The sequence below is a fragment of the Plutella xylostella genome, chromosome 20 (assembly GCF_932276165.1).
Source record: "Plutella xylostella chromosome 20, ilPluXylo3.1, whole genome shotgun sequence".
Taxonomy (NCBI): Eukaryota; Metazoa; Arthropoda; class Insecta; order Lepidoptera; family Plutellidae; genus Plutella; species Plutella xylostella.
In genome coordinates this window covers 4,322,601-4,339,414 of record NC_064000.1, presented here as the reverse complement: position 1 = coordinate 4,339,414, position 16,814 = coordinate 4,322,601, and the positions used below count along the sequence as shown (strand labels likewise).

General features: G+C 40.2%; 2 protein-coding genes across 2 annotated transcripts in view; one reads left to right on the top strand and one right to left on the bottom strand.

Moving 5' to 3' along the window:
- The first annotated feature begins 1,042 nt into the window (after positions 1-1,042).
- On the top strand, positions 1,043-5,446 carry LOC105395855. The gene is made up of 3 exons (XM_038109804.2): positions 1,043-1,177; positions 4,158-4,305; positions 4,830-5,446. Exons 1-3 carry the CDS (start codon positions 1,158-1,160, stop codon positions 4,923-4,925), a joined length of 264 nt encoding a protein of 87 aa, XP_037965732.2. The 5' UTR covers positions 1,043-1,157; the 3' UTR covers positions 4,926-5,446.
- Positions 5,447-6,723: 1,277 nt separating this feature from the next.
- The window catches only part of LOC105391749 (anillin), a 58,594-nt gene continuing 48,503 nt past the window's right edge, over positions 6,724-16,814 (bottom strand). The window contains 7 exon segments of the mRNA XM_048628323.1: positions 6,724-7,290; positions 7,714-7,855; positions 8,245-8,303; positions 9,245-9,412; positions 9,880-9,966; positions 11,074-11,219; positions 11,867-12,013. Of these exon segments, the coding sequence (XP_048484280.1) occupies positions 7,006-7,290; positions 7,714-7,855; positions 8,245-8,303; positions 9,245-9,412; positions 9,880-9,966; positions 11,074-11,219; positions 11,867-12,013 (1,034 nt within the window). The 3' untranslated portion in view covers positions 6,724-7,005.

Below are 16,814 nucleotides of genomic sequence, written 5' to 3'. Positions count from 1 at the left end.
ATCCGCATTTTATATTATATTTATTGAGTACCATTGTTATACAGCATGTTGCAAAAAGGGGTAATAAGGGGGTGGTGCTGGTGACTCAGGGGATCAAAAGTGTCTAACATGGTATAAACTCACAAAAAAGTTTCCATGAGAAAGCAAAAAAAACACGAATTTTATTGAAACGGCACCCGTAACATAAAAGTTGTTCAGGATGACTGCATGAGTCTTCGTCTTTCAGCTTAATATTAGTTACTATTCCCCTTTTACAACATACTCCTTCCTATATATGAATTATGATCGCGATTCGCAATAGCTTATTTTTTTTACTGTGAAGTAAGTACCTAAGTGGGGATTTATGTATTTATAGCTAGTTTCAGTAGACCTTGGTAGGTCCTATACAAAGGTAAGTTGGTTCAATAAAGGTCCCATTACGTCACCAGCTATTATTGCCAAATGAAATTATGCGGGTACAGAGATCCCAGGTGCGGCCATCAACGATACGCATATTATTTGTGAAAAATGTTACGATACAAATATCATTTTATGGCCGCCTTAGATGCGTAAATATCTACCCGATTCCCGTATCTACGATTTCCACGAATACATGGGAGGAAAACGAAAGTTTTTCCTATTTTGTGAAAGAGAAAATATGTGGGACGAATACCGTGGCTGTTTCTGCCACGTAGTATCATGAATCTGCTGATGATGTTGAAAGAGCAACGACGATTACAATAAGTACAGCACAGCTCAGGTTAGTTAATAATATGGAAAAAAATACACGGAAAAAATGGTCAGCCTACGTTGATCGAACACTCTATACTATAGGTACGCTGATTTGTGTTTTTGTTAGTAGGTAGGTAAGTATGTGTTTAATATTTGACCAGACCAACTCTTTCTGTTAACAAAGTGCATTAAACTCAGTAGTTTCAGACACCCAGGTACTTCCTTTACGAGCCCACACAGGGATTACAGTAAAGTGGAGGTATCTCTTTCACACATTTTCCGCCCACTGATAAAGTCGACAAAGCTTTCCTATCGAAGCATTGAATCAGGACTCCCCTAAGCCCCCGAGTGGCTATATAAAAGCCGGGAGTGTGCCCTCCGCCGCAGAATACCAACACCTGTGGATTGCATGTGAGCCACTGGAGGCACTTCCTGGGACATCCAATATGACTGTCCTGTCTTGCAGGTGAGTTTCGCAGACTTGCAAGCTTTTTTCAGGCTTTTCCGGTTGTTTAGATAGGATTTATCTAGGTGCTGTTATAGTGTGGCTTTTCTTGGGAGAGATTATTGGTGACTTGCATGATACAAGTTTCTGGCGTCTTCATCATCATTATCATTATCAATCATCATAGGCCTATATCCATAATTATGTCGGTGATGATATGAAGTGAGATTGGCTAAACAGTGCAATCGTAAACCTATGAGATAGCCTAGTATGTACATAGATATTCTGTAGAATTTAACTATTCCATAAGTAAGTACCTATACTTTATTTTTTAATCACAATAATATGTGCAGCAATAGCAATGCACTTCTTCCTACCCATAAAACATATATATTTGTGAAATCTGAGAACGGGGTAAAAAGAACTTCGGACTTATTTTAAATTACCAATCGTGGCATAACTAACTTTTTAAGCTGCTTGATAAAGTTAAAAGTCCCTTCCCTATCCCTATTCGCTGGTGAAAACATCCGAATGTTTTATTATGATAACATTAATCACAGTGCTTATGTATATTATTGAACAGATAAGATAAAGTAATGTACCAAGTGGGCATAAATAAAATCATGTGTTTTTGTTGTTAGGCGTGAATGCCTACCATATTATAAAGAATTGATTTTGATTTGATAATCTTTCAAAGTTTCCGATGATAACATTCACCAGGCATTTTCCAACCACAATACAGATATCTGATAAAAATATTTAAATTACGTTAGCAACAGTATATATTAAATAATATACCTACCTAGATATAATTTTGATACAAAATAAACTGATAAAAAATCATACCCCACGGCTATAAGATTGTGTACTTACTTAGATTATACATAGTTACATACGTATCTACCTATACTTCCTGCCACCTGTATGTAAGATTGCTAAACTCATGTACGAATAAATATGGACTTGTACACAAAACTGACGAACTGCGACGGTTTTTTAGGGGAAATGCTCGAAAACTGTCGCATCGCAGTTTTATACGAAAGTTAAGTTTTGACAATACTAAGTTTTATCAGAATTTCCATCATTGTTGCGTACTATCTCTGTGGTGCATACGGGAAAATTTCAGTTCGTAGGTTCACGTATGGAAGTAATAGGTACTTAAGTACTTATTACTTCCATGGGTTCACTTTATACAAACTTGTTGTGTATTGTTGTTTTCATAAAAATAGAAAAAATGTTACCTAGCACGTGATTTTGAAAGTGACTTTGTTATATTTGCATAAAGTTTGGTGATGATAATTTACTATCGTGTCACATTATATCTGTGATAGGTTCCCGCGATAGCAATGCGAGATTGAAAATCCGATTACTAGCAAGCATTGTTTTGCTTTTTAAGTTAGAAACCCACACCACATTTCCTACACCTTTTTATGTGAATTCATCATCATCATCAGTGCTGGACAGCATATATGCCTAGGCTAGGAGCGCTACAACACTCTGTTCTCGGCCTTCCTCATCCAGCCACCGGCTATACCTATCTATCAGTTAAAGGTGGTCGGTCCAGCGGGCCGGAGGGCGTTCCACTCGAGAACCATCGTTTATCGGTTTTTCCACTGATATAGCAGGTCCACTGCCACTTCAGCTTGCAGATTTTGAGAGCCGTCATTTCCATATTTTAAAATGACCTTATGTGAAAGAAGTATGATACACTTGCGTTTAAGTAGGTACCTATTCGATTACCGATGATGATTCGATTCAATGACCGGAAGGCGCAGTGGTTAGTACTGCTGTGCCAAGGATTATACCGGGTGCTAACCCAGTTTTTTTTTTATCAGGTCTTGGATATTAAATGCTTCTGCGGTTTCACATCTCCAACCCGCTTTTATGTAGGGTCTTGGTCTTGGTGGACGTGAATATCCTGCAATAGAGTATTTACTGGCTGTGCGTGTGTGCCTCTTAATAGGTACTTTAATTAATTATATTTTGACTTTAGTGAAAGTATCTACAAACTGAGCTAGAGCTAGCAAGTGTAATCTTCAAGATTGAGCTGAGTGATAGTTAAGTATATTTTCTACAAACTGCCAATGTCGTTTCCAGACGTGCATAGGTATCATGATGGTGTGTAGTAGCTTAAAAAATGCACATTTACCTATAAGTACCTACTAAGTATATGTAAACCGAATTATCGCCTATCTTACAGCTGAAACATGTCCGGGTCTCCGGGGTTCCCTGTCGAACTTACCCAAACAGATTGTAATTACCCACTTGCCTAGGTAGGTTCAATGGGATAGAGCGAGAGTGGCACGTTTCGACTTCCAATCGTGGTGCCTTCAAACCTTCCTCATTCCTATTTCTAGACGACCGAATGGTGTAGTGATTAGTTACTGACACTATGCCGAAGGTTCCGGGTGCGATTCCCGGCCGTGGACGATATTTGTTTAAAGACTGATATTTGTACTGGGGTCTTGATATGTTTATAATATGTAGCTATCTATGTACCTATCTCTGTAAGTACCTATATCAGCTGTCCGATGCCCATATTACAGGCTCTGCCTAGTTTTGGGTGGACTGGCCGTGTGTGATACGTCCCCACATATTATTTTATATTGAGGTGTGACGCTGCTGGGGCTCGGGTCCCATTCCAATGAAGGAAGGGTTTTTGGTATAGTCCACCACGCTGGCCAAGTGCGGGTTGGTGGACCCCAACACAAGTAAGCTTGTGCTGAGAGAGTTGTCGGGTAAGTGGGCAATCCGACTGCTGTCAGATGTTTTCAAGCTGACTAGGCTTAACGACTGCTGCCGAAGCAGCAACCGGGACCCACGGCGTGCCGTCCGAAGGACGGACGAGAGCGTCCAGAAAAGAACCACTTGAAATAGATCACCCATCCAATGGCTGACTATGCCATGTGTTGCTTAACCTCGGCGATCACTGGAGCTCGCTCGATTTATGTGAGTCGCTCGATGTCTCCACAATACATATAATATTTTTAATTTCCTGCAGAGGAGCGACGCTGCTGACGCTGCTGGCGGCGGCGGCGCTGGTGTCGGCGCAGATCACGTTCAGCCGCGACTGGACCGGCGGCAAGCGGTCCGCGCCGCAGCTGGCACTCGACTGCGAGCAGTTCAGCACCGTGTGCCGGCACTTCATTGTGAGTATTAATGTCTTCTTATTCAGCAGCATCAGATATAGATACTTGTAATACATCTATATCAGTATCTATTGCAGTAAGCAATGTAACGCTAGCTCTGACGCTCTGTTTGACGGTATTGTAACATAGTAGTACATCACATCTTAGCGTCATAGCCTTTAGTGGACAGGCCGCCTCCGTAGGTACTGGCGACAGTTGAGGGCCTAGTTGGAGCTTTTATCAACCGGTCAAGCAGATAAACTGATCGTGAATTTGGGTGGAGATAGTGCAGCACGTGTAAGCTAGGTGGCCATGGCCACTATCGGCGTTACTTATAATACTTAATTTGCATTTACTTTTCACTGCTCGAATGGTGTAAAAACTCGCACTGTGGTGGAGGATTTTGTTCTTAACGTGTCGGGGATGAGTCCTAAAGCAAAAGAAAGCTTCTTACCTTGCCTATAGCATCAACTTTAGTGCACGCTCTTTTTCGACGAACCAGAACTATGCTCAATGCTCATAACCATTTTGTATTTTTTCTCCAGCACGAACTGAAGCAAGCCATGTCAACCCAGATCGACAGGAAACCACACAGGAGAACCATCGAAGATACCCCAATCCTGTACGACGAAGATAACTAGTCCCAAACAACGCCAGACTAACAAACCAAGCATTGAGCTTCAACTCCCATTTACTCACGCAAGAGCGAGCGAGGCATAAGTATACTGCTGCTGTCTCACTTCTTTATTCTGATTAGTTCAACTCAAACTTAAGCTCGCTGAACTTTTACAAATACTTTAAAAAAATAATTAAGTAACTAATATGTTTGAAATAAAAAAAAGTACCACTTGATGAACTTTGAGTAGAACTAATCGGAATAATTGGTCTCGCTGAGTAAATAGTTGTTGGAGTTCAATGAAAAAGATCATTGCGCGTAATGATATAAGAAATAGGCCGTCTTTTTCTAATAGGTATTATAAGAAGTTATGTGTATCCTGTTCGGGATAGTAGGTAGTAAGTAGTATGTAAAACTATAGTTGACTGTGAATAGTTTGGTTAAATGCGCGACAATGTTGTTCGGTACTAGCATCAATTGACAACGATATTAATGTAACTTAATTAATAATATGGTTAAATAAAGCAGTAAAAAACAATGTAAGTATTTGTTGTTTCCATTGTAGAAAAAAAATGCACTTGTTATCTAAAACAAACTTTTTGTCCTGAATACTTAGAAAAACATCATCATCAGCCTATAGCAGTCCACTGCTGGACGTAGGCCTCTCCTAAAGCATGCCACTGGATGCGATCTTTAGCTTTCCGCATCCGATTTAGAAAAACGCTTTTAGTGAATTATTGATAAACTGTACCACACTTTACTAGGGTACCTATAGCTATCATTTATCGAGATTACAATACAAACGTGCGATTCAACGTGACAACTATCACGCCCATTCATAATCAGTAGGTAATTAAAGCCTGAGTCGGCCTGACAATCGTTTTTAAAGTTTACTAATTTCTGTTCTGATAACCTTTTTTATTTAAATTCGGATAAGATTACTCACACGATGACCTGACTGAAATTAAACAACAATTATCTTATAATACCATTTTATTGCTAAAATAGAATTGATTCTATGTACAGAGTGCTTAAAAATCAGTTGAACAGATGATGCAAAAAAGGATAATTTGGAAAGCAGTAAAATAATTTTAGCAGAAGCTGTCATTACTAAAATTATATTGCGATAAAGTTATCTAAATTCAAATACACAATTTAATTTCTTAATGGACTTTAAGTAACTGAGAAATAATTTCAAAGTAGAAGACAAAAATCCTAAAATCTTATTTTAAATAATTTTATTTTACCAATATAATTGCTAAAATTATTAAGTCATGTTAGTATATTATAACTAAAATAATACAGTAAACTATTTATGTATGTCAGTATAGAATATTGAAAATTGCATATAAATTAGAAAATCGAATTTCCTATTGTAAAGCTATTTAGAAAAATCTCAGACTATTTCAAAATCTTATATAAAATACTATGATAAATAGTAATAATACTTGTGATAAAAGAATACATAATTATAAAAGCGACTGACACAAACGTGCTGGATCATCGTGAGTCAAAACTTATCAGTTTTACATTTTCATCAGGATTTAAGCATAAAAATAACATTTATTACTTATTCATGATCGGAATGTATAGTAAATTAGGTAAACTGTTATTTTAATTAAAAACAAAACGTAAAAAGCATTGTGATTGGTCACAAAGGAAGGTACGACTTCGGCTCGGCAGTGCGACGTATTTCAGTCTTTATTACAAAGGTCACAAAGTCGGATACAGAATAAACATAAAAGTTAAATAATAATACATTGATATATCACTTATCTGGCCAAGTAAAGTGAAGTTTTATACAATACGAATGAAAATATTTATAGCATTTATTGCGTCACACACTTTCTAGTGATATTGTCCAAGTTTCATCATATTGTACTTTATAGTACTACACATTCTATCATGGTTAAAATGTTAGTAAAATACAAAAGCTATATTATGTGTTAAATTCTATAGAAACCTAAAAGTAATCATTACACATACATGTAATATAAGTCAGTATGATAAAATAAAATATATATTTGTATATTTAAAGCAAACCTACAAACGAAACTAACTATACCAATACTATCTACCGCTAGTCAAAAAGCTCCACTCCCACCTCAATCATCATCAGTCATACTGCACCTCACATACTCCAGCGCTCTATTCAAGGTCTCCAGCCAGATGTCCCTATCCTTAGGCGTGTCGGCAGCCAGCAGGTGTCTCCTGACTATGGACCCGTCTGGTCGTCGGAAGTAGACCAGAGACCCGCTGTCCGGGACGATCAGGCCGGGCGGTACAGAAGACTCTAGAAGCAGGGTGTTAGGCCGCGCGCACAGGTCGCGGGGAGCCCGCGATACCTTGTCAGATATGACCGTGGTTAGGTCGATGTCGCCGATCGGCATCTGTGGGTGAGGAAAGACGATGTTAAAAACCATATTTTACATTATTATGATGAGTTATGACCAGTTGATATAAAGATGAATGATGATAATCATTATCAGAAATTAGGTTATCCGGCAGAGAACAGAGAGGCAGCCGGTAGTGATTTGATGCGGAATTTTACGGCCAGAATGTTTTGAGGTGGGGGACGGAATGTGTAAAACCGAGCGACGCCATTAGTTCACTTAGACGCTCAGTCGCTATGCAGGCATTAGTTCCTCCTGTCCAACAGAGGGTTTTTACAAGAGTGCGCCTCTCCATTCTGTCCTGAGCTACTGCTCTGGCTTCTATAGTATTAAGGCGCCCTAAATGCTCTCTTATCTCTTGACCTGTGACCCGAGTTATACAAACTTTACAACCAAGAGTGAAAAACAGTCGGTACCCACCTTCTTCTGCACATCATCGGGGTACTTCCAGTAGCTGAGCCGGGGCGGCTGCAGCAGGAACCAGCGGCGGTGCCACGCGCCCAGCCCGCTCACGTCGTCGAACGCCGTCAGGAACGCCGCGTGCGGCTCAGGCGCCGGCACCCTATGGTATAAGCAGATGCTGAGTGAGGAGGCTTTTCCGGTAGAAAACTGTTGTTGCCATTGACTTATATATTAGCGATTAGCGATTAGCGAGCGTAAGGACAGGCCCAACCGCTCTATAAAATGACGCCCTCGCGTTGGCCCTAAAATCTTATAAATCTGTCATAATTTGTATAAATTAGGGCCAGCGCGGGGGTGCCATTTTATTTTGATATAACGTTCTGACGGGCGTATCCTTCGTTTTGAAATCATTGGTTGTTGCTATTTAAAGGTTTCTCATTTTAAAGTCTATTTCTATGGCTTGTGTTAAGTGTTTTTTTTTTTGTTAATGTTAAGATGAGGAACAAAGTGCTTTGTTGGTTATAATGTTAGATGAAAACTTAGACATACCTGACTCTGGCCTTGATGTTGAGATTGATGGATCCATCGAGTGGACTGCCGTGGGGAACCTGGAAATTTAAATTATTCACATTTAATATTTAATATGTATCTATCTATTTGTGTAGATATATTAGCTGTCCGATACCCACATTACAGGCTCTGCCTAGTTTGGGGTCGGATGGCCGTGTGTGAGATGTCCCCACATATTATTATTATCTCACCTTGTTGAGCGTGAAGGTCTGTGATTGATAGGCGATTTCAGAGTGACAAGGTACAGAAGTGTATAGCGACTTATGGAGCTGGCCGTACCACACTAGATGTATGTTGGCTAGACCAAGGTTGTGTATGACATTGACACTTGTCGTGTCTTAAGTAAAACCAGTAAATCAATTAATTACTATTTATTTAAACAAAACACTATATGCGTTAATGGCCGCTAAGCAAAGAAGAAGGTAAGAGCGAGAGAGGAAGAGTGAGCAGGACAGCAAGAGCTGCGTTCAGAAATGAGCAAATATACCACAACAATAACTATCCCTAACCTTGTTGAGCGTGAAGGTCTGCCGGCTGGCCTGCTGCAGCGCGAAGATGCAGTAGCCGTGCGGCTGGAACTGCGGGGAGTGGACCGACAGCGGCCCGGGGACGAGACCTTGGGGGGCTCTCAGTGGGGGTCTTACAGTACTATACTATTGTATTATAACGTCCCGCTACATAAATTGGACATATAGTAGCGCGACGATTCCACACCTTTTTCATTTTTGTGGTAACTAGCCACTAAAAACGACACAAAAAACGTCCGCCATGATATGTCTCAAAAGACTTATGTACTTACCTAGATGTTGGCTAGACAGTAGCATAGGCCAGGGCTAGTAGCACGGGGCGCATTTAAGACGTAACGATAAGTTTTGCATCGCGCTCACTCACATCGCGTAGCCTCAAGATAACTTTTGTCACGTCTTAAATGCGCCCCGTACTAGGTTTTCTAGGTTGTCTATGACAGTGGTTGTCTTACCTTGTTGAGCGTGAAGGTCTGCCGGCTGGCCTGCTGCAGCGCGAAGATGCAGTAGCCGTGCGGCTGGAACTGCGGGGAGCGGACCGACAGCGGCCCGCCGGGGGACGAGACCTTGGGGGTCTTCAGCTCGGAGACCTTGGACTTGGGGGTCAGGAGCTTGGAGCTCGACTGTGGGTGGAAAATGGAGATTAGTAAGATAACAGAGTTTAAATGAGTATTTTTTTTAGACGGTCGTTTGGCGCAGTGGTTAGTGGCCCTGACTGCTATGCCGAAGGTCCCGGGTTCGATTCCCGGCTGGGGCAGATATTTGTTTATAGACAGATATTTGTACTCGGGTCTTGGGTGTTGATATTTATATTTAATATGTCTTCGTGTCTATGTATTCGTGTACATATATCAGCTGTCCGATACCCATAACACAGGCTCTGCCTAGTTTGGGGTCGGATGGCCGTGTGTGAGATGTCCCCCATATTTTTTTTATTTTTTTTACCGCATAGTAGACGCGTCAAATTGGACAAGTTTATTTCAAAAAAATGCCTTTAGAAATATACTTTTTTCTTACATAAAAGTGATATTCCAAGCTGAAATAAAGTGATCAGTAGAATAAGAACAAGAGAATAAGAATGGGTGGTTACCTTGATGTTTTTCTTGGAGATGTGATACTTGACGTCGTGTGGCAACATCTCCTTGGACGCCTGCAGGAGATACACTTCTATGGTCACCTGAAATCGAAACAATTGTCATGAGTCATTACTCCAAAGAACTATTTTCGAACCTCCGTTTACTCCTGCCATGCGTGGAGATTATGGATTATTACGGGTTGTGCGTTTTAGTTTTTGCCTTTATATTACGTCCAGCAGAGAGGCTTGCTTTAGCCAGAAATTCTATACGCATGAATTAATGAATTCTCGCCATCTAGTGATCATACGGGAACCACAACATTACCATAAATTTGCTGACGATTCCGTACTCACATATCTCAGCGGCATCTAGTGAAGCACATTGCAATGGACGGACTAGCGAGTGACTTGAAAGTGTCCTTGTACGACACCTTCAAGTCACTCACGGGTCCGTCCACATGCGTATCCCAGCGCCATCTAGTGCACCACGCAGGAACTTCAACCAAACTTTCAAATCACAAATGTTCGTCATCTAGTGGCCAACGGAGGAACTCCAGCGTCACCTTAAAGTCGCTGACGAGTTCGTCCATATGCGTATGCCAGCGCCATCTAATGTCCCGCGCAGGAACCACAACCAAACTTGGAAAACACTATTTAACGCCATCTAGTGCCTCACGCAGGAACTACATCGTCACCTTGAAGTCGCTGGCGAGCCCGTCCATGCGGATCTCGTCGGGGAAGTGCAGCGCGGCGGCGGCGGGCGCCGTGAGCTGCATGGTGCTCGCCAGCACGCGGTCGCGGCACTTGAGCAGGCACACGCCGTCTCTGCGCCATCTAGTGGGTCGCAAGGGAACTAAACGATGCATTGAAATTACTCGCGAGTCCACCAATTAATATCTATAGGCGCCATCTTATGCCTCTCCAACTATAAAGATACCTAGAAATGAAATAATAATACCTGAAAGACGCTGCCACGGGCGAGTCAATCTATACGTATTTCAGCGCTATCTAGTGAACCACACGTTGACTTTAAGGATAGCTAGAAAATCTAGATATATACCTATCCAGCTAGAAATCAGTCGCGAGTCTGTCCATAAGCGTATAACAGCGCCATCTAATGCCTTTGCTTCTGTTGTAGTAGCTAGATACCTAGAAATGAAATCACAATTTCACGCCATCTAGTGACGCAAGCAGCAACTACATGGTCACCTTGAAGTCGCTGGCGAGCCCGTCCATGCGGATCTCGTCGGGGAAGTGCAGCGCGGCGGCGGCGGGCGCCGTGAGCTGCATGGAGCTCGCCAGCACGCGGTCGCGGCACTTGAGCAGGCACACGGCGTGGTGGCCGACGGCGCCATCTAGTGGGGGAAATGGGAACTATTAGGTTGTAAAATTTTCGAACTTGTTGTCGCTGAAACACAATTTAGTGACTGAGTTGTTAACCCTAGAAATCGATTTTAAATCTATTGATGTCATAATTTGATACATACAGTCAGAAATTCATAAATAGATAGGTATTTTAGGTTTATGAACGATGGAAGATGCATGTACATTGGTTTTAAGGAGTGTAAAGATGTGCTTTCCTGTGCTCAGTTACAGAAAGCGTGTTAAAAAAGAAAGTGACTTTATAGCTATTACTATATCACCCTTTGGAGCATCCACACCGACGCCGCAGTAGCATCGTGCAACTGGGCGTAAACCCCGATTTTGTTTAAGCAAAAATTAAGTATAGCATCACTGACCTGCGTTGAGTTGCCTCGTGTAGTCACCTCGGCCATGCCCGCCTCGCCCGCGCGCCCCGCGCCCTCCCCCCGCAGCCGCTGCACCACACACACACACACACACACACACACACACTGACCTGCGTTGAGTTGCCTCGTGTAGTCGCGGCGCAGCGGCACGTGTAGGCCGTGCATGTGTATGGAGGCCATGCCCGCCTCGCCCCGCGCCCCGCCCCTCCCCCCGCAGCCCTGCACCTCACACACACACACACACACACACTGACCTGCGTTGAGTTGCCTCGTGTAGTCGCGGCGCAGCGGCACGTGTAGGCCGTGCATGTGTATGGAGGCCATGCCCGCCTCGCCCGCGCGCCCCGCGCCCTCTACTTGTAGTCGTTGCACCTCGTGTAGGCAGGCCTGGCGGCGGTGCGCTGCGGAATACGGGTTTTTTTTTTGGTATTATACTGCCTACACAAAGACACCTATCCAGCTGCCAAGTATCACCGACATAATAGCAATTAACAGACCTTAAGCAGCCTTGCTTATTTGTGAATGCTGACGCAACATGTGTGGATCTGACAGATAAGCGATGCTGCTTAAAGATTTTTGACTAGTATTGTGTCGGTGGTGGTAAGTTTGCTGAAGTTAGTTACTCAGCATCTCGGTCTACGTCGTTCCAACAAGGGAGCGAAGAATTACATTAAGTAAAAGCACAGTAATAAAATCTAAACTAATAAAATTATTACTATTGTAAATTCGAAAGTTTATTTGGATGTTTGCAACTCTTTTCATGTAAATACTGAACGTATATTCAAGAAAATCGGTATGTATACAGGGTGTTGCAAAAAGGGTATACTAAGCCGAAACCTACATGTGCAGCATGTTATATCTAAGCTCGAAACTGAAATCAGAATTTGAAAATGCGCGAAAAAAAAAATTCATTTTCCATAGAAACTTTGATGGTCACGTGACTTTTACTATAGAAAAGTATACCAATTTTGCAACACCCTGTATAGGAAGCATACACCTTGTTGTACAGAGTAAATAATAATAATGTCCTCCTAGCCGAATTTCGACCACGGCGGCCATTCTCAATTGAGATCAGCCATCTACGCAGGAGTAGATTATAGTGCCCAAGTGTGTGCGCAGTACACAGGACCACTCTCTGTTCCATCACTCTCATAGCCCAATGGGACGGATTGACCGACACGACTGGAGAGAGCTAGACGTGCCTCCAGCTATAATCCTCCAAAATTTAAACTCAATAGAAACTATTTCTGATGATGCCAAAAATTAGTCGTGAAATAGTCATAAATAGTCGTGTTTTCCAAAAAAATAGTCGTATCATATTTTCGGAGTTAGAGCTATACTTTATGGAGGATTATAGCTGGAGGTCTCCAGCTATAATCCTCCAGCCTCTGCAGAACAAACGGTAAGGCCTATCGACTTGGTTAAGGACTCAAAAAATAGTCGTGAAATAGTCGTAATGACATGCCAAATTTCAGAAATAGTCGTCCAAAGATAGCAGAGATATAAAGATACTTTGCTGCAGCCCTGGTGGAGGATTATAGCTGGAGGTTTTGAAAATATCGAATATCTTTGGAACTACTATGACTATCGGTTTGAATTATGTCTCAAAAAATAGTCGTGAAATAGTCGCTTCTATTTATTATAATTTTAAGCTTGATACAAGCTGTTAAATAATGATATCAAATTCTTCATACAAATCAAAGTGGACGAGAATGCCAAAGCGAGCCAGTACACAAAAATAATAGCACTGAATACAAAAATAAAAGCAATAGCATTGAATTACTCATGTCGAATTTATCTATAAATCATTTATTTCGTCATACTTTGCATCGATACTATTGATGCAAAGTAAACGAATCTTTGGTATGACATTTTATTGATTTTGCTCTTAGCATTAACCTTACTGTGTACAGAGAAAACGTATGCCAATACACGCACACATTTATCTCTGTTATCTTGACAAACGATAGCGACGATGACGACTACGGCGATGTAGTACCTAGGTCAGTTATTGTCATCCCTTACTATCCCGTGATCAGACAAATATTGCTATCCTTGTCTCCTTTCTAACCGGCATGCATCGCACGCATAGAACGCGTGAGCGACTGCGTCACCGGTAACATCTTGACAAGCTATAGCAAACCGGTATTTATTACGTCCCTTATGTGACCGCCGCCGCGCGCCGCCACCAGTGAAGTTGGGGTTAGTATTTTGCATGTTTTGTTTGATAATTTGTTTACAGTTTAGTGCAAACTATGGTCACGATCGGTGTTATTGTTGGTTGTTAAAATATTGTGAGTGCTCTATATGCAAATGAATATTCAAGATGTTATATTCTAAAAGATATTAGTGGATGCAGATAAGAGTGTTTAGTGAGTGCTATGTTTGAATATTTACAAGTAAGTATCCTTTTTAATACTCAATATCAAAGCAAGCCATCCCATTTTGTTATGCTCAGCTTATTTATTAACATGATTTTTTATTGAAGTGTCGTAGCCAAATTATTTTTTAATATCTATGCTTAATATGTATGGGGATTGTTATTCAATTAGCAATTTTACACTATGAGCTAGTAAATTGTGCATACATGCAATCAAGGCTGTATGTACATATCTTAGTAGATACGAAAATATGTGGGTATCATCGATTACCTACATATGGTAGTCCCGGTTAAATGTGGATATTTACCCCTCAATAGCAAAAAAAGGCCTTTAATGTATATATGTATAAAAATAAATTATGTGTAACCTACCTATAAGCCTACCCATTATTATTTCAGGTGAAAACACAGCCTATCGATGTAATGCGCCGATAAACTATCATGACTGCATTGATGTAATGCGCTAAAAAACTGCAATGGCTCCGAATACATGATTACCAGATAACAAATCCTAGGTAAGAATTTATCACTATTTTCATATGGTATTGTGCTTATGCTAGGATACAGTGTTGTGGTGCTGAAGTTGATAAAGTTATAACAGCCAATTTACTTGTCAAAACTCATTTGTACCTATAAGTTACAAGCGACAAAAACGTGTTTCTGAACTAAATACCTATGTAAGTAATTCACACCCTGTGAAATTTCATACAAGTTTCAAACGCACCGTCCGACCAAACCGGTTTTGGACAAAAGCCAAATTGTTTACTCAGCTATCTCTTTCGCTCAAAAACAATAGAGGTCGGTTATGGGACATATATATTAAAAAAAAGCGAATACACTAATGAACAGTATTTCTATTCTACCCTTTTCGCACAAAAGTTCGCAGTTTCAAGTTATTGTTGCAATAAGTTACTGATAAGAAATTTTACTCCACTGTTTGCTGTAGTCTCCAAATGACAATAAATTACCAAACAAATAGTCTAGGTGAAATAACGTTATTACTACTCGTATATCATATATATGTGTATATAAGATAAAAAAAACAAATATTTTTATTAATAAGACGTTAATTTGCCTTATTTTTTTTTCAGCGCAGTTTACGTGTGTTCTTCAATAACGTCGCAAGCTACAGTGGCTGTTCATAATTTTTGCAAGTTCTACACCTACAGGATTCAGTTATCTGGGCATTATAGATACCCTATTATCACCTACGAAGTTATTTAGGTATATTTATTAAAACCATTATACAAGGTGTTGCAAAAAGTGTATACTAAGCCGAATGCTACATGTGCAGCATGGTATGTCTAAGCCTGAAACTGAAATCAGAATTTAAATATTCGCGAAAAAAAATATATCATTTTTCATAGAAACTTAGTTGGTCACGTGACTTTTTACTATGGAGAATAAAAATAATTAAATCCTAATCTACCTAAATATGAATGAAGGAATGAATAACTTAAGTATAAATAAAAGTACTTTCGGCCTGTGATTGTAATTAAATGATTTATATTTCATTATGACAATAACCGTGATTATACTTACCTAAACCTAATAATGAACAATCTGTGATTACTTTAACTTAAGCTTATTATGATATAGGGCTAGAAAATAATTATTTTTAAATAGTGAAATAACTACATATTTAAGTTCATACAATGTTTTTTTTATTGAACTACGTCAATATTATATTATTACTTAGCAATAAACCAACTGTGATTATTTTAAATTAAACTAAATATGTTTATGGGTAATAGTCAAATAATACTGAGATAATTGTATGAAACCTAATCTACCTAAAGATTGTTTAATGAATAACTTAAGTATAAATAAAAGTACTTTCGGCATGTGATTGTAATTAAATGAGTTATATTTCAAACACCGTATTTTATTCCTATCGCTTGAGTGCTACCCTGTACTACGTCTTCAATAAAACTAATCCCAATTTCACCGGCGGAGGTGGCGGCCACATCAACGCTAATAAAAAAACAAGAACAACACTATTTGTGTGATCCCGGGATAGTAAGGGACGTAATAAATACCGCTTTGCTATCGCTTGTCAAGATGCAACCGGTGACACGTTCGCTCACGCGTTCTATGCGTGCGATGCATGCCGGTTAGAAAGGAGACAAGGATAGCAATATTTGTCTGATTACGGGATAGTAAGGGATGACAATAACTGACCTAGGTACTACATCGCCGTAGTCGTCATCGCTATCGTTTGTCAAGATAACAGAGATAAATGTGTGCGTGTATAGGCATACGTTTTCTCTGTACACAGTAAGGTAAAAGGCAAAAGCAATAAAATTTCATACCAAAGATTACTTTGGATACTATTGATGCAAAGTATGACGAAATAAATGATTTATAGATAAATTCGACATGAGTGCTACGGTGCTATTATTTTTGTGTACTGGCTCGCTTTGGCATTCTCGTCCACTTTGATTTGTATGAAGAATTTGATATCATTATTTAACAGCTTTTATCAAGCTTAAAATTATAATAAATAGAAGCGACTATTTCACGACTATTTTTTGAGACATAATTCAAACCGATAGTCATAGTAGTTCCAAAGATATTCGATATTTTCAAAACCTCCAGCTATAATCCTCCACCAGGGCTGCAGCAAAGTATCTTTATATCTCTGCTATCTTTGGACGACTATTTCTGAAATTTGGCATGTCATTACGACTATTTCACGACTATTTTTTGAGACCTTAACCAAGTCGATAGGCCTTACCGTTTGTTCTGCAGAGGCTGGAGGATTATAGCTGGAGACCTCCAGCTATAATCCTCCATAAAGTATAGCTCTAACTCCGAAAATA